Here is an 18,723-nt window from a genome sequence, read left to right on the forward strand (position 1 = left end):
CCCACAGGATTAACTCCCTTCCACAAGACAACCCTTTATGGACTTGAACATCCCTGGACACCCTCCTTCCATTAAGCCAAGCGCCCTTTATTTCTTACATTTGTACAGTGTTTCCAGACCAGTCACCTCCTTGCCTTCCACGCATTTGTCTTTATTGATGTGATCTGCTCTGCCCTGAGAAGGTTCAGCCCCTCAAGGGCAGAGACAGTGCACAGAGATCTGCATTCCTTAGCACTCGGCCTAAACAAACATTGGTCTATGTTTATACTTACTATCTGCCAATTTGCGTGTTTTTTCCCTTGACTCTGCTGCACATATTTAGTGAACAAGAAGCAGCCCTTCCCAAGAGGTAATGATATGGACTGGGTTCTCATCCAGAGAGATACAGCAGCATGTTGTACCATGAATCCTTTGGCAGTGGATCACCAAATTCTAACCATTGAGTCTAGTAGACATTCTTAGTTGTCTACCCAATTTTCATTCCATTCCCCCTTTTCCATGCTAACAGGATTCAGATTTTCTTCATAGACACAATGAGCCCTAGCTAGTCCGAGCAATTTTGTTTCCGACGTTTTCAGTCTCCCTGGTAACCAAGACTGGTCATATGGCTTGATTCTGGCCCATGGTGGGAGCTTCTGGGAATGGTTTTGCTTTTCTGATAAAAGAGACAAACATTGTTGGTGCAGCTCTTTTTGCCTTTCTTCTGCCCTGACCTGGAAGACGAAGCGTAGAGCTGTGGCAACCACCTTGCAACCATGAAGCAGCCATGTGAAGATACCAAACACCAGAGAAGAAAGGCAAAGCCTGAGCCCCTGACGCTGTGACTGAGAAGTCTGTGCAATCGCCCATCTCCGGACTTCTTGTTTGGTGGGGAAATCAATCTCATTTATCAATGCTTAAGCCACTAGCAGTCAAGTTCTCTGTAACTTGCAGCAAAAAGCAATTTTCACTGATACGATGTGCAATTACTTTTTAAATTAGGATACTTAAGTCTTTACAAACAGCAAATGGAAAGAAAATAAAGGTGGGGATTTGAACCTGAAATGAGAGTAGACTTATTGTTTGTGTTCTTTTATTAGTGAAATATATAAAAGGCAGGCTCAGGGAGCATATTAAAATACTAAGTAATTTACAGTTACTGTCTGGGATTATTAGATTGTATCATCTTATTGATACTTTCTGAATTTAAAAAGGCATCAATAATATTCTCAGGTAAAGTGCACCAGATCTCCAAATGCTATAATAAATACTTATCCTTTGCTTTAATGACTGTTCAGTACAGTTTAATCCCTTAACATGTGCAGGCCAAAATTTAGTATTCATTAGTGTATAATTTGAATACAAAAAAGGTTGATAATTGCTGGAATACATGTACCATGAAGACTGAGGCCTTTAGCTGAGCCCAGGCCCGGATAAGAACCTGTCCCCCTTCTTGGCCAACACGGTAACCCCCTTAAATCTAATAGACATAAGTATAAGCAAGTTCACCTCTTCTGACCAGTTGCTCCCTGGGGCTGCCCCTGCTGTAAGTGCTGCATGTGCATTATTTCATTTAGGGATTGCAACAACCCTATGAGGGAGCTTCTATTATTATCCCATTTACAGATGGGGGAAAGTGAGTCACTTGCCAAAGCCTCATAGGAAGGAATTCGATCTGACGCCAGAGCCCAGGCTCTCAACCACTCAGGCATGCTACGTCTCTCAAAGGGCCCTGAGTCACCGTGGTGGTAGAAGAAACGCAGCGGTGGGGGGCCAGGGCCACACTGCACGCCCCTGGGGACCATTCACCTGGAATTCCATCTGAATGGTGCCCTGGAGCTATGCCTCCCAGCGCCCTGCAGTCTGTGTGGCCTCATCGCTGGTGGGGGAAATCCTGCGCAGAGGCGGTTTGAGAACCACTGGCCTGTAACGGGCAGGAGACCCTGTGTGTCAGAGCCAGCTACACCTCCGCACCAGAAGCCTTCTATGCCGGCTGTCCTCAGCTGGCCCCTCTAGGCCCACCTACTGCCTCTAGGCCCTGCCCCATCGCCAGGGATCTCTGCTCTCTAGCTTCCAGCTGGGTTTGCTGTGCCTTGATCAGAGAGCTAGGAAGAGGGGTACTTAACCCTTATGCCCTCCCTGCTCGAAGGACATACTTGTACCCCTAAGTACAAGCCCAGTTCTCTCTGGCTTCCTGGAGCAACTCCTCTCTGGTCTCTCAAGGTTGAGATGATTAAGTGCTCCCTGTTATCACTAGTCTCAGGGTGTATCACCCCCTCCGGTTGGCTCCCTGGAGGCCACCCTCCCATCTGTAAACAGTGCCTTCATAAAATCCTCTTTGGTGGCCCTGTGAGGGGACATCTGTTCCTGCCTGACCCTGAGCAAGACAGTGGGGAGGTGGGCTGTGCTTGGTCACTGTTCCCCAGGAGGAGGGGGGAGGACCGTGTGAACAGAGCGAGTGAGCAGGTCCATGCTGAGATGCTCCATTATAAAGTCTGGATGCACGGACTTCCCTGGCGGTTCAGTGGTTAGGACTCCACGCTTCCACTGCAGGGGGCATGGGTTCGATCCCCAGTCAGGGAACTAAGATCCCGCAAGTTATGTGGTGCAGCCAAATTGCTTTTAGGGAATCCCCTCCTGGTCCGGTGGTTAGGATGTGGCACTTTCACTGCCGTGGTCCAGGTTCAATCGCTGGTCGGGGAACTAAGATCCCACAAGCCAGATGGTATAGCAAAAAAAATGTTTTAAAGGCTTTTAAAAGGTGAATTTTGTTGTATATATTTTGCCACAATTAAATAATGTAATATACCTAGAACCATTGAATTGTACACTTTACCTGGGTGAATTCTATCTCAATATAGTAATCATATATAATTACTACCTGCTTCAAAGAACTGACTCATTTGAAAAGACCCTGATGCTGGGAAAGATTGAAGGCAGGAGAAGGAGATGACAAAGGATGATGAGATGGTTGGATGGCATCACTGACTCAATGGACATGAGTTTGAATAAACTACAGGAGTTGGTGATGGACAGGGAGGCCTGTCCATGGGGTCGCAAAGAGTCGGACACGACTGAGTGACTGAACTGAACTGATGGTAATTATATCTCAAAATAGTAATATGCCCAGTACACAGTAGGCACTTAATAGGAATCTCTTTCCTTTCATCTGCCTAGGAAAGTGGTAGTGTCTGCCTTGAACTGCCTCATGGGAAAAGAGAGAAACACATCCCCTTAGTTATAACTACTGTGGGTCAGATGTGTTAAACAAAACCTCTCAAGAAATCAAGATTCAGAGATGCAGAATACTGTGCCCAAGGGCACACGGTGCCAACACAGGTACCCCCCTGAATGTGCTCAGCTGAGGCCACACAGTCCCCAACCCCCAGGAGCCTCATCCCTGGGCTGGTCTCCCTACACTTGCAATGCCCAACCCCACTTCCCAGCTCAGGGTGCAGGAAAGAGCAAAGAAGCTGCTGGGCTGCTCTGGGAAGAAACTGCTTGGAGGTGGTGGGGGGTTGGGGGGGACTCCACCAAGCCCCTGCCCCATCTACTGACCTCTCCAACCCACCGCAGGCATGTCAGAGCAGCCAGGGCTGATGGCTGCTGTGTCCTAGATCAGATGTCCACTTGCTGACTTGGTAAGATCAGGCTTCTGACTTTTTTCTTAATGGAAGTAAATAACTCCTGCACCCCCCACCCCTCAACTCCCCGCTTTCTTCTCCAATGCCCTCCCTAAGCTGGCCGAGATCCCAGCCTTTCGGAAGTAAAAATAGCAGAGTATGCAGGGGCGGCAGCAGCTGCAGGGTGGGGGTGGGGGGCAGTTTAAGTTTCTTTCTTTTATCCCAGGAACTAAAAATAACCAGGTAAAGCTGGGGAAAGCATGGCCCCGCACCTGGCCCACAGCCTGTCCCTGTGACAGGTACTGAGGGTCACATTTCTCTTCCCACAGGAAACGCTCAGGCAAGGTTCTGAGCCTGGGTCTTCTCCTGTCCTGACACTGCCAAGTTGTCATAGTCAAGACCATTCTCTTCCCCCTAGAAATCCCCACCCACACCCTGCTCCCACCCAATTGAACATCCTTGGTTTATTAATGATGTGTACAATGCTGTGCAGTTTGCAAAGCTCTTTCCACATCTCATTTGATCTGTGTCACAAAATCGAGGGAGAGAGAATATGTGATTATTACCACGCCCAAGTGAGAACTGAGGCTCAGAAAGGTCAGGGAACTCTCTCAGGGACGCACAGCCAGGAAAGGTCAGAGGGAGGATCTGAATCTTGATCTCCAAGGTTCTATCATCTTTGCTCTGAACTTGAGACCACCCATCCCGTATGACCATCAGAATGTCCTGAGAGCCTTTGAACGACACAGACCTTAAGGGTTTACCCCCTTCAAGGTTCTGAGTCAACTGGTTCTAAGTTAGTAGGGCAGATATACAGGAAAGGGTAATTTTGCAATCACTCCTCTAGTGACTCAGATTATCTACCAGGCCCGGGAAGCACTGCACTAAACCTGTTTTACACAGTACTTTTGTCTAAGCAGTGTTCCTTCCAGGAGACTTAGGTGTTGATTCTCTACCTATAAGTTCTACCAAACTATAGCTGAACCCTCTCCAGAAAGAGAAGCAACCCCCTCTAAAGGTGATAGGAGAACCCTGAGCTCCGGAGGGCCCAGGGACTGTGGGTCACGTGGACGTGCTGATGCCCACCTAGCAGCCTAGAAGAATGCCCTCAACACTCATGCACAGCCCCTGCACAATCTGGGCTCCCTCCAGCCACCTGTCCTGCAAGGGTTTCTGGGTGACAGGTGAGCTCACCTTGCTGTCTCAGGCAGGACAGCTATCTTGGGCTGCCTTTCACCCTGCTGCCGTATCATAATATGAAGTGTGCCTCGCACTTGGCCCCCTACAAGCTCAGAGAATGAAACCTTGCAGGTGGATAAACGCACCTGCCGCCTAGTTCTCCAGGGCTTGTGCCAGCTGCTCCAGAGTGGGTGAGATGGCACTGGGCGATGAGGTCCTAGCCTTCTGCCTTTTAAAGAAGTGTCCACTCTCTTGCTGCTCTCTCCTCCGGACCCTTCCCACCCAGAGCACTATGTCCCCAAGGACATTTTGGCAGGGCTGAATTATCCTTGCATTCCCAGCTACCAAGAAGTCTCTAAAACTGAACACCTAACCAGGAAAAGCTGTTTCAGCCCAGTCTCTCTTTCCATTCCCTTCCTCTTCTTCCCATTTGGGGACAGGCTCTAGGCTACTGGCCAAGGCATCTACATTGAGTTGGACTGGGCTTCTTAGAAGGAATTCCTGGGACTTCCCTGGTGACCTAGTGGTTAAAACTCTGCCATGCAATGCAGGGGACAAGGGTTTGAAGCCCGCTCACTGCAACTACTGAGCTTGTGCACTCTGAAGCCTGTGTGCTACAATTACTGAAGCCCAGGTGCTCTGGAGCCCGCACAACACAACTAGAGAGTCCGAGAACCACAACGAAAGATCCCACACGACACAGTGAATATCTCATATACCACAACCAAGACCCAGCACAGCTAAATACATTTTTTAAAGAAAGAATGAATTCCTGTATAACCAAGGAGACTAGATTCCCCCCAGCTTGATTATTTACTAGCTGTGTGGCCTTGGGCAAATCACTTGAACTCAGCTGCACTAGATCAGTCATGGCAAAAAGCTGTGAGCTACACCACCACCCTCCATTTCCTAGTCTGTGGCAGACATTGCTAATCAATCACCGCACTCTTGCCTACTGATCCCGAGTTCTGCCTAAGAAGCCTTTCAATCACGCATTCTAGGCAGTTGCCCCACACCCTAGAGCTGACAGTTCACCTAAAAGCAGTTTGCCATCCTGGAGCCACCTCACTGTACTCAAAAGTCCAGTCCAGCAAAATCCAAGACCAACATGGGGAAGGCAGATTAGGTATGCATCTTTACAGTAGCAGGTTAAGAAAACACATTAAAAAAAAAAAAATTGACACAGAAGTACAAACCATAAAGGAAAAGACTGATCAATTTATTAATATTACTAACTTCTGCCCATCAAAGAACTCCATAAAGAGAAGAAAGCTTCAAATGAGAAAAATGACTTCTAAAATGGCCAGAATATATGGAAAAATTGGGGACAGGCTCAGATAAGCACCTCACGGAGCACAGCCCTGTGCTGGGAAAGATTGAGGGCAGGAGGAAAAGGGGATGACAGAGGACGAGATGGTTGGAGTGCATCACTGACTCAATGGACATGAGTTTGAGCAAGCTCCAGGAGATGGTGAAGAACAGGGAAGCCTGGTGTGCTGCAGTTCATGGGGTCACAAAGAGTTGGACACAACTGAGCGGCTGAACAACAAGAACAGCATATCATCTGTGGCCGTGTTCACATTACAACGGCAGAGTTAAACAGACAGAGACCTTGTGGCCCACAAAGCCAATTGTGTGTATCCGGCTGACTCCTATAATACAGAAATGAAAATAAATGAATTACAGAACGACACAACAAGAAGCATTCATCTCAGAAATACTGACTAAAATAACCAAGATGCAGAAGAATATGTATCATATAATTTCATTTAAAACTAAAAAACACGATATGATTCAAGATACAAACCTATGATAAAACTACAAAGAAAGGCAAGGAAAATAATGTGAAATCAGGATAACAGTTGCCCCTGAAAGTAATGAATGGGGGCTCAGACACAGAGGGAACCTCAAAAGTAAGGGTAAAATTTCTTTTTCTTAGAGCGTATGGACAGGACCAGTATTCTTCCTACTTTTCACATGTTTTTGGCAAATAACAATGCCTGTCCTTTAAGATACGTTCTTTTCTTTTTCCATGCTGACACAGTTTTAGCTGGACACATGGCAGTCCCAGCTAAAGACTACAGTTCCCAGACATCCTTGCACAGATGTGTGGCCATGTGACTAGATTCCACCAATGGGCTGTAAATGGAAGGAACTTGTGCCACTCTGGCTCCAGCCATTGGAATGATTTGATGTAAGGATTTATCTCCCAGACATGGGGATAACTGGGTCCACTTGCTAAGGATGCTAAAGCTGCCTAAACAGTCCTGGACTATTTTATTTAATGAGAAAGAATTAAAATTTCATCTTGCTTAAGTCTGAGTTTTTTGTTTTGAGGAAGGCAGTCTCTTTGTACAGAAGTTTAGACTTACCTTAACTAATATAATATACTGTAAATATTTTTCTGGATCTACTAGATGCTTACTTTTTAAGGGACTGTTTTGCTTGTTTTTGCTTGTTTTTATTTTTAAAGTGGATGGATATAGTAAGTGCTGTCAACGCTTCAGGCAAGTTGCATTGAGAAAGGCAGCAGGGTGAGACAGCAGTAGCTGAACAGAGATAAAGTCTGGATCAAAGTCCAGATGTGAAAGTGGAAGTTGCTCAGTCGTGTCCAGCTCTTTGCAACCCCATGGACTATACAGTCCATGGAATTCTCCAGGCCAGAATACTGGAGTGGGCAGTTCCCTTCTCCAAGGGATCTTCCCAACCCAGGGATTGAACCCAGGTCTCCCATATTGTAGGCAGATTCTTTACCAGCTGAGCCACCAGGGAAGCCCAAGAATACTGGAGTGGGTAGCCTATCCCTTCTCCCACAGATGTTCCTGACCCAGGAATCAAACAGCGGTCTCCTGCATTGAAGGTAGATTCTTTACCAGCTGAGCTACCAGGGAAGCCCTAAGTACAGTTGTGGGTTTTTTAAATTAAATTTTGTTTCTGTGCTGATGAAAATGATCCAGCAGTGAGGAAGGTTTGATGGGGCTGGAAGCAGACATGACACTATGTGAAGTCCCTGATAAAGAGGAATGCAAGTTAGAGCAGAGGTGGGGAGCCTGACTTTTGATAGGAATAGAAATACTTCTAACAAGAGTGAAGATGGAAAACAAGTGGGAAGGTTTGTGGATTCAACAGCAGGAAGTTTAGAAATTCCCTATTTAACTGTTTCTATTTTCTCAAGCAAATATGAAGCAAGGTCATCAGCCAAGGAACAGGGAGGGAGGCTACGAGAGATTCAAAACTGCCCTCTGGAACACAGAAGAAATCAATGATTTAGCACAATGTGGAGTCTCTCAAATCAATGACCGACATCTTACTCTGTGGTACAACTCTAGGGGCTTTCTCCGGTGAATGGAGAGCAAGATGAATCAGGCACTATTATCATTTCCGTTTTACAGAGGAGGAGAGGGAGGCTTAAGAAGTAAATCACCCAAGGAGTTGATAAATGTGCTACTGGGGTTTTACAGGGTCTATATGACCATTGAACCTGTTATCCAATGTCCAATGAGCCAAAGCCCTGAATGAACAGTAAGAAGAGCTCAGCACAGACAAGACCATCCTCTGTGACTTCATTCAATCAACACAGTTCCTCAACCAGAGTCATTAAGTCATTGAGGCTGAGTGGCCCCAGGTGTGAGGCCACACAGGAAGATATTGGGAGCCATCAGCTAGCTGTGTGTGCCTGTGCATATGTGCCTGTAGGGTGGAAAGTGGTTCAGGGCGATACAAACATCCATCAGAGTTCTTGGGCTCTAGTTCAAAACCGTTCTCTGAAGTGCTCAAGAGTTGTTTTGTTTCAGAACACTAATGTATTTTTGAAAAGAAAGAGAATTTTTAAAGGCAAGTCATCTCTCATCCTCTTTCTTCATTCATAGGGCCAGAGAAGTGGTATTTCTGGCATGGGCTAGAGGCAGGAGACTATAAATACAAAGCCATTAAATCCCATGCAGCAGGAACCTGATCGGGGCTGCCTTTTAATTTCCTGACATGAGCTGGCCACTAACCCAATTACCCAGAATCCCTGGAGGAGCCCTCTGCCTTCCCAACAAGCACAAAGAGAGTGAGAGCGTATTGCATGGATGGCAGCCCAGCTTTCACGGAAATCAAATATCTTTTAGAAAACACTTGGGGAAAGGCAGCCAGGGGCTGAGGGGAGGAGGAAAGGGAGCAGACCTGGGAGGCTGGGGGCCTGAGGGAGGTAAAGTGAGCTGAGGAGAAGAAGTGTGCAGGGACAATCTGTGCAGGGTGATTTGCTGAATTTCCAGATGTGGGGGGGGGGTGCTGTGAAATGTAGCAAATGGTTTTCCAGGTTCTCCTGGCTTAGGGGCCATGAGGCCACACCCTCACCCATCAGGGGAGACTGTCTCCACAGTCGTCCCAAGGGAGACCCTCTCATCCTCATTTTAGACCCTAGATGGGGTCCGCCCAAGGCAGATGCCGCCTCTAAGACTCCCACCAGCAAATCCAGGAAGAGAATCAGGGCAGCTGGACACCAATGTGCCCCGCCTAACACAGTGGTTGGATTTTCGAAAAGTTGAGCGCAAACGAGACCATCTTTGAATCAAATACTGTTTGAATGTACCAGGGAAGCTGACCTGTTAAAGCAAGCCCACAGTGGATCTTACCAAGGAATTGTCCCATCTGGGCCTCACCTTGGCCTGGTGATGGAGAACAGGTTTCAGCATCAACACCCCTGCTCCACAGGTGAAGAAACAGGTGTCAGAGAAACAACAGACACGGCAAGGACACCTCAGAGTCAGGAGAGGACGTGGACACCAACTTAGCCCAGAGCAGATTTTGTATTCAGTTTCTTATAAAGAGAACCATCACCCTTTCCCCTGAAGATACAGATTTTCAAACACTGGGTTAAAGTGAGACAGACCCTTGGACATCACCTAGGTTCCACAGCTGAAGCTTCCAGAGCCAACAGCAGCCTCGAGACAGAGGCTGAGCCAAAGAAAGCCCCACTTCTGACTTCCCTGGCAGGTGCTAGCCACCCATCCCCCCACCCCACAATCACATAGCAACCTCTCAGGTCATTTTACTTAAGAAAGACTGTAAAAGGCAACCAGAGCTGCTAGATAGAAGAGGGAAACGGGTGGGGATGAGGGGGAAGGTGGCCTTCCATTCCCCACTTCCCCGGACCCCTCCCCCAGAAGACCCAGGAGCCCAGAGCCTGGCTCCCCAACGCCCGAGGCCCGCCATGGAGCCTTGAAGATGGCAGGCCACCTTGGGGAAGACTGGAGTCTGCATTTCAAGGGTCAGGTCTGAAAGGAATCAGAGGGAGGCAAGGAGTCTGTGCTGACTCTGGGGACCTGGGCTCCCTGCTCATGGTGGGGGCCAAGATGGAGGGGGGTGGCACCCCCCAAACAAAAGCAGGAGCCAGGGTAGCTGCCAAGAGCTACTGCCTGGCAGAGACCCAGGCTCGGCAATAAGGCACGTTCCTCCTAAGGGACCGGTCCCCGTGGAGCTCCTGATCCCAGCACCTTGCCAAGACTCGGTACCATGGGACAAGCTCAGTGGGCTAAACGGAAGCCTTGGAGCCTTTGTGTCACCTTCCCTCGCCAACTATGGGGGCAGGGCAGGGCCGGGGAGGGGAGCGTTCTAGGGTCCGCGCCTCCACCTGGGGCCCAAGCTCCTGAGGGGCCTCGGGCCGGACCCCAGGAAGCTTACCATGCTCCCCCACCCCCCAGCATCCCATGCCAGCATCCTGGGGCACACAGCATCCATCTCACTCCTCTTAAATGGCTGGGCTGCTGTTCCAATGGATTGCGCCCTTGGCCATCTACTTCCTGGCCTGTGTGGATCCCCCTCATCATTCCCCTTTTCTGGAGGTCACTAGGAAGTACCTCGACTCTCTTCCCATCACTGGGTAGCCCCTAAAAAAAAAATCTGTTCAAGGGTTGCCAAGTGGTCTGGGGACTGAGCGGCCATCCCTACTTTTTCCTTCTCTCTCCGTCCCTGGGACTGGCAGCCTCCCCAAGCCCTGACCTGTGCCGTGGGGAGGAGACACAGCAGAGCACGGAGAAGCTCCAGGCCCTAGGCTCCGGGACGCACACCCCTCAAACCAGCGTGAGTCCTCACAGGACTTGGGTTTGTACCCTTCAAATTCAGGAGTATATTGACAGCAATCAGCTTCCTTCAGCTCCCAGTTCTTCAGATGCTGTGAAATATGCTGAGAAAGGCTATGCACCCCACCCAGGAAAGGCTGCTGGACATTTGGTCCCCAGCTTGAGTCAGGACCCTCACACCAGCTTCCCAGAACATCCTCACAAGCTTAAGAGCAAGGAGTCTCTCCAAGGCTGAGAAAGCCTCTGATTGGTTCCTTGCAGGATGCAGGAAAGAAGTCAGGAGACCAGTGCTAAGGTGTGCCTCTGTGGACATTTGTTCAAGTTTCCTCATCTGTGAACCCCAAGATGCTTTGGAGGAGCAGAAAGAACCTGGTGCAGAAATCAGGGGACCTGGTTCAGCCACTAGCTTGAGTCCCCGCCTATGGAGGGGTGGACCAAAATTGGGTAGAATCAAATAGACAAGCCTTTCAGCAGGTCCAGTGCAGCCTGTTTCTAATCTAGGAAGAGGACTGACTTTGGTCAATTCCTCCACTCCCACTTCGCAGAGCAGCTGGCCTGTGAGTAAGAGTTGAGTGGCCTTCTCCATCTCAAAAGCGTTACATGAAGCAATGAGTAAGACACGCAGTTTAAAAGCTGATGAGACATGTCAACACTGGGGTGGTGGAAGAACTGGGCTGGGCCGAGGTGAAGAAGAAGCCCAGATTGGAAGACAGAAGGAGGGAGTCCCTATTTGCCCATCACAACAGTGTCCAAGTCATCCTACTAACAAAGCACCTCAAATTTGGGCCCTCTGGCCCAGGGCGCGTGGAGAAGAGGCTGGGAAAAGGGCCCTGGGCTCCTCAAGGCTGGGCTGTAGAAGCCTCTCCCAGCGAGGGCCTGCATTCCTATCCTGTCCCTTCCTCTTCTCTCCTAGCCCCTCAGGATCAGATCATCTGATCATCAGCACACACCGTTTTTCCTGCCTCCTCCCATTTCTGGAAGGATCCTAGGGCCCCAAATCATAAAAGCTAATCTGTAAGAATTGTCACTGTTTCCCCTTCAAAGCCGGGGAAGGAGAGAAACACACACAGACCCCATTCCCAAGTACGCTACTCAATGAGGGTTATCAGCCTGAGCAGACGGATGGGGAAGGTGGTGGAGAGACCGAGAGCTGTGCTGTCCTAATAACGAGAAGCACGGTCACTTTAAATTTTCTACTCGCCACCCTAAAGAAGGTTAAAAAGAAGCTGGTGATGTCAATGTCATAATATGGTTTGTTTAATCCAGTATACCCGGATTATCATCATCTCAACACATAACCATTTTTAAAATTATTACTGCCATATTTCACAGGCCTTTTCACCATCCTAGTGAGTCTTCGAAGTCTGGGGTGTGTTTTACACTTAGAAGGCGTGGCTCATGCTGTGTTGGATGGCACGGCGCTAGAGAAGCGGAGGCACAGGACAGAGAGGGGGAGGGCAGGGGACAGGAGAGGGGGACCACACTCGCCAGGTGACGGCCACGTCCGGGGCACCTGCCGAAGCAGAGGCTGACCCCGGCAGGTGAAGAGTACGGGACTTGCCATCCTCGGCCTTAAAGTCTCTGCACCCCCACACTCCATGGGCCACTGAGCATCTCAAGCCTTCCTTCCCTGGGAGGAGAGAGAGGGTGACTGTTCCTGAGCAGAGCCTTTCCCAGAAGCACCAAGTCAGCCTTTCCCAGAAGCACCAAGCCAGCTTTCTAAGGGCCGAGTGGGGCTGTGATTCCCCAAAGGACCATTGGTGGAGAATTTCCAACCTCCTGCCTCCCAACTCCCCCCTCCCAAGGGCGTGGAGAGCTCTGCAGAGGCTGAGGGGCTGCACACCTGCCTGCAGGGGGTGTGAGATGGCAACCCTGGGGACAGGGTCCTCACCTGGGCTTCAGGGAGAGACCTGTGTCTGGGTGCTGCCCAGGGAGCACGTCCAGAGCTTGGTGGGATCTCCCGGGGGATCTGAGCCTCCCCAGGGGAAGGCGAGTTCACCCGGGACCCAGGCCTCAGTTCGGCCCCATGTGGCCGAAGGGGGGCTCTTACCTTCCTTCAACATCCCCACTTTGAGGCATTTCATGAAGCGACAGGCCTGGCAGGACTTGCGCCTCCGTTTCGTGATCTCACACTCGTTGGTGGCCGGGCAGCTGTACTCGATGTTGCCTGGAAGCAGACACAGAAGGGTTGCCAGGTGTGTCGGGGCCCCCCGCCCCAACCCGCCAGCCACAGGCTAGATGGGGATTCACTGATCAGCTCACCACTCCCCCCACCACCCCGGGGTCCCCACGGGGCAGTGGCTGTCGAAGGATGAAGTGCTCCGAGGCGCTTTTCAGGGTGTTTCCAGCTCTCTTAAACACAGAGACCCCAGGGCCAGAGGTCAGGTCGGCCAGGGGGCCATGGCTTTGAAGAACGGTCACTCAGTTTCAAACAAGCTCAGCACAAGATGTGAGGTTTTTTTTTAATTAAAAAGAATTTTTTTTTTTACATGCACGCAGCGCTCTATTTATTTATGGCTGCGCTGGGTCTCCACTGCTGCGTGGGCTTTCTCTAGTTGAGGCCAGCTGGGGCTATTCCCTAGTTGCAGTGCAGGCTTCTCATGGCTGTGGGTGTGTGAGATGGCTTTCTCTTGTTGCAGAGCACAGGCTCTAGGCACGGGCGCCTCAGTCGTTGTGGCTCACGGACTTAGGTGCTCCGCAGCACATGGAATCCTCCCAGACCTCGGCTTGAATCCATGTCCCCTGCACCACCAGATGGATTGCCATCCACTGTGTCACCAGGGAAGCCCTGGTCACCCACAGTCTTGAAGCTACCACGGACCTGGGACCTCGAAACTCACTGAGCTGGCATTTTATCCAAGGCAAAGAAATTTTATCCCCCTTCTGACTGGTCCTCTGCCCTCCAGCCTGGGCCCCAACTCATGGGAAAAGCCTCTCGGCAGCTCTGAGCCCACAGGCGCCAGGGGCCTACCTCCCACATCCCACGGCCGAGGCCCAGGCCACCCAGCTTGGCTGACCTTGAGAAAAATCACTTTTCTATCACCAAGTCACAGTTTCCTCATCTGCAAAACAGTGTAATAACTGCTAAATGAAGGATCAAGCAAGACCATGGATATAAAACTGCTTTAAAAATTGTAAAGCGCGATTCAACGGGAGCTGGTGAATTTATAAGCACAGTTCCTCACTGCAGAGGGAATTTGTGATTAATTTTCCATGTCACCCCTTAAATGGGTGATAATGATGAGTTCCATGAACCTGGCCCCGTGCCACAGAGGCTGTGAGCCCCCAAAAGACAAGAGGTGTGCTGCTCACCATGTCATTGCAATGGCCTGAAACCAGCTCCTGCCGCACAGAAGGCAGGCAAGACAAACTTGCGGAATGAACGATCGACCAAACACTCACAGCAATTCCTTGAAATCAGTGCTCACACCATCCCGTTTACAGATGAGAAACCAGAGGTTTCCAGAGTGGTTCTGAGCCAAGTAACTGTATAAGTCTTGCTCAAAATGAAAGTGAAAGTGTCTGACTCTTTTGCCACCTCATGGACTGCAGCCCGCCAGGCTCTTCTGTTCATGGGATTCTCCAGGCAAGAATACTGGAGTGGGTTGTCATTCCCTTCTCCAGGGGAATCTTCCTGACCTAGGGGGTCAAACCTCGGTCTCCCGCATTGCAGGCAGACCCTTTACCGTCTGAGCCAATTAACTGATGTTCAAATGCTCTGGGAAGGCCACTGTTCCTCTTCAGGCCTCTTCCTGGGAGGGCTGACAGCACGATTAGGAGAAGCTGCAGCTGCCTTTCTTTTTTTTTTTTCTTTAAATTTTTTTGTTGTTATTCATCATGAATTTTTTGCATCATTTCTTATTTTTATTTATTTTTTGGCCACTTCTCGCGGCATGTAGGATCTTAGTTCCCCAACCAGGGATCCAACTCACGCTCCCTGGGCTGGAAGCATGGAGTCTTAACCCCTCGGCCACCAGGGCAGTCCCTGGAGCTGCCTTTCTAACGTTGGGGGTGCAGCCTCTGTCCTGAGCACCCCCTTGGTCCACATTCATCTCACTAATGTGCACTGTGCAGCCGTAACAAGCCTCGAGGCCAGAGGAAAGGCAATGGGGTTGGGGGGAGGGCAGGCGGGGTGGAACTGTCAGAAGAGCAGGGGAGGCAGACACGAGGAAGACACAGCACAGGACCGTGGACCGCAGTGGACCGCAGGGGACCGCAGTGGACTGCAGGGGACCACAGTGGACCGCAGCGGACTGCAGCGCTGTTTTGTGCTTATTTTGCCTCCTCAGCACCCGTCCCCTTTCCCAGTCGGTGCAGTCTGCTTGAGTCTGTGGTTTTCAGAGAACAGACTCTGAACTGGTACAAACCGTCCGTCCCCACCCCCATCCAGGTGCCACCTACTCATGGAGCAGGGATAAGTAATGCCCATCATGCCACCTGCCCGGATTTCCCTCCGGAACCCAGCTTGCCCAGCAAGGATGCTGCCTGGCACAGTGCAGCCTTCAAGAGGCCACACCCAGCCCAGGATAGGGCTCAAAAGGGCAACTCCTAGGCCTGCCTGTCCTCAGAATCCCCCACACATAACCCCCTCCATTTTAGCAGTAATAACAGCCACTTTTATTGTGCACCTACTATGCGCTCCCTCCATCCTCACGATGACCCTCTGGGACCCACCAGTGCCCCATTTCACAGATCAAGAAACTGAGGCCTGGGGAGCTGAAGTGAGTTACCCGAGGCCACACAGAGCCCCTGTGCCACCCCTGAACCCCACAAGGAGCTTGAGCACCTCAGACAGGCCCCTGTACCAACGCAGCAACTGAGCTGGTCTAGACAGGGGGACTGTCCTCAGGTGTCCTGGTACCTCAGTCTCCCCAGGTTGCATTTGGAAACCACTTACTATTGGATTTTCTGAGAACAAGCATGAACCATTTCCACCACCAAAAACTGCTTTGAGTAATGACACTGAATGAGTGAAACTCACTCAGCCGTGTTGGACTCTTAGCGACCCCATGGACTATAACCCACCAGGTTCCTCCGCCCATGGGATTCTTCAGACAAGAATACTGGAGTGGGTTGCCATTTCCTTCTCCAGGGGATCTTCTCGACCCAGGGATTGAACCCAGGTCTCCTGCATTGTAGGCAGATTCATTATTGTCTAAGCCACCAGGGAAGCCCGGCCTCCCCAAGTAATGACATTATTGAGCTGCAATTACAAGGTGCCTAATATAGAGTACTCATCACAGTTCAGTGAGGATTCTGATCCCCATTTTTCACCAGTAAGAAAACTGAGGCTCACAGATGTCTATTTGCCTCGAACACCTTACAGATCCCTCTCATTCTTTTTTTTTTTTTCCCCTTAATTTTTGGCTCCAATATACAGCATGCGGGATCCTGGTTTCCTAACCAGGGATTGAACCTGCACCCCCTGCATTGGAAGTACGAAGTCTTAACCACTGGACCACCAGAGAAATTCCTCTCATTCTCATTCTTAAGTCCAGCCAGCACCATCTTTCTGCAGGGAGGGGGTCCAAAGGTCATCCTCTGTGGAGGATGGGAGGTAAAAAGGATAAAGATTTTGTGTGCCCCTCCCTTCTATGATTTCCATAATCATCTCATAGGTAACTTGTGTAACTTCAGGGGAAATAACTTCAATATTCACATAAGCATGATAAAGTTAAAAGAGAAACAAGGAAGGGATAAATCAGGAGCTTGGGATGAACAGATACAAACTGTTATATATAAAACAGATAACAAGGACCTGCGTATAGCCCAAAGGACTATATTCAATACCCTGTAATAACCTATAAGGAAAAGAATCTGAAAAAGAATATATTTGTGTATAACAATCACTTTGCTGTATGGCAGAAATTAACACATTGTAAAAAAGAGAGAGAGAAAGGAGGAAACCCCATATATAAACCAATTCATCTGTCCTGGCTTAGAAGGCTCTGCAGAGTCTGTTCCCTGGCCTCCATCCCACTCCCCCACCTCACCTCCAGCCTCACCTTCCCCATTGCTCTAGTAACTATCAGATCAGGGACTCCCTAGGCCCTCAGGCCTTTGCGCCGTAGAACAAGCCCACCCTGCTCCCTCCACCCTGCTCCCTCCACCTCCTCGCCTCAGCTGCCCGCACCTCCAGGACCCCCTTGGGAAGGTGCTCCTTCTGTCCATCACCCTGATCACCGCTGTCTGTCTCCTCCTCCCAGACCACTCCTCCCTATAGTGCCCATGCCTGGCACACAGTAGGCGCTCAACGTACACTGAGATCTGACACTGACGAGGGTTTGTTATGAAGCGGCTGCAGTTCTGCTTTTCATATGTTGAATCTTTCCCTTTCCCAAGGTGAACATCTTCCTCTCCTATAGGTGAGAAGCTTGAGGCTCTGGTTCTGCTCTGCTCCACTGGGCTGTGGGCTCACTGGGCCTGGGGCATGGGGACTCGGGCCACCTTGAGATGTCACTTCCAGGCAGCTAAGTGTTTGCATCCACTGGTCTCAGCCCCTCGGCCAGCCCTGTCAATCCCTTGAAGGACAGATCCTGGGTTTCTCGGGGTTGTCACTCTAGCCCGGGGTCAATAAGTGTCTGTTGATTTGGTACCAGTGTTCTCCCTGGACAAGAGACTAAGCATTAACAACAAGAACCTAGAGATGTTCTTGACCCTGTGTGTGTGTGTGTGTGTGTGTGTGTGTGAGAGAGAGACAGAAATCTAATTTTATTTATTTATTTTTGTTCTCTTCAATTTGTTTTATGGCCCCAGCGGCTGGCTGCCAGCAAACCCAGGCTGGTGGCCTTGCCTTGTAATTTCTGTAAGTGCCTTCTCGATAAAGTGATGAGATTAATTCATCAGAATTCCTGTGGTCTCTGGAGGGCAGTCTAGGAGAGCACAGGGGCAGGGAGGGGGATACACACACACACTCACACACACACACTCATCATGGCTGAGGGGTGGCAGGGTTGGGGGTGGGCTCTCCCAGGACACGGACACGGCCAGCACCCAGCATAAATTCAGCATTCTGACTTGGGAGTGTGCCCAGCATAGACGCAGGCAGACTCCACCTCAGGCAAAATCACTCGACTTCTCTGGGCCCCAGTTTTCTCATCTGTCAAATGGGCACAGTATGTTCTCATCTCCTAAAGTCCTACAGATTCAGTGACAGAAAGCACATCCAGGGTGTGGTGAAATGCACGCACTGGGTAGCAAGCAATCAAAGTGAACACGCTCATTTTCATATCCATCAGGGCTGTCAGGGTACATGTAGACAGAGGACTCCAGACGACTCCTTTCTAGGTGTCAGACCTGAGGCTAGCCACCAGCTCTAACATCTAGGAACATGAGGACCGGGTCTCCCATGGATAGATCTCAGAGTTTATGTTGTATGTGTGCCTGTGGGAGGGGGCCAGGAATGATCTGGATTTTCAGTGAGACCTCGAGGTGAAGGGGGACCCTCCACTATCAACTCTTTTTGTGCCCCAGGAGATGAAAAAGCCCAGGGGCAACCCCATCAGCTGTCCTTAAACAGTTGCATAAAAGCGGGTAAGTCCTCTCCCGGGGCTCAGGGATGGGGGCTGCAGGGCTTAGATAAACAGTTCTTGAGGAATTTATGGGCTCTGAGTCTGCTGGCTAAAACCAGAGCCTGAATGGCCACCGTCTTCAGCTCTGGAGTGATGGGGCTGGGCTGGTCCCACTTGGTCCCACTCCCTTATTTATATGACTCCTGAGGGACAGAGATTATCCCTGCCATCTCCGCAAGGTCTTCAGCTCTCCACCCTTCCCTCCTCCTTACCCTCCAGCTGATGATCTGATTCATGCCACTGGCTTCAGCTGACGTAATTGGCAAGGACAAGGCAGCATAAAACTCTTACATCTACTTGCCTGCC

The 18,723-nt window shown here is 50.1% G+C and overlaps 1 protein-coding gene across 2 annotated transcripts in view; it reads right to left on the reverse strand.

Moving 5' to 3' along the window:
• The window catches only part of ESRRB (estrogen related receptor beta), a 185,654-nt gene that overhangs the window by 23,824 nt on the left and 143,107 nt on the right, over positions 1-18,723 (reverse strand). For both annotated transcript variants that reach the window (XM_025295166.3, XM_006052866.4), the window contains exon 3: positions 12,897-13,013. In XM_025295166.3, coding sequence (XP_025150951.1) covers positions 12,897-13,013 — 117 coding nt within the window. The remainder of the gene's footprint in view (positions 1-12,896; positions 13,014-18,723) is intronic.

This window comes from Bubalus bubalis, chromosome 11, assembly GCF_019923935.1.
Source record: "Bubalus bubalis isolate 160015118507 breed Murrah chromosome 11, NDDB_SH_1, whole genome shotgun sequence".
Taxonomy (NCBI): Eukaryota; Metazoa; Chordata; class Mammalia; order Artiodactyla; family Bovidae; genus Bubalus; species Bubalus bubalis.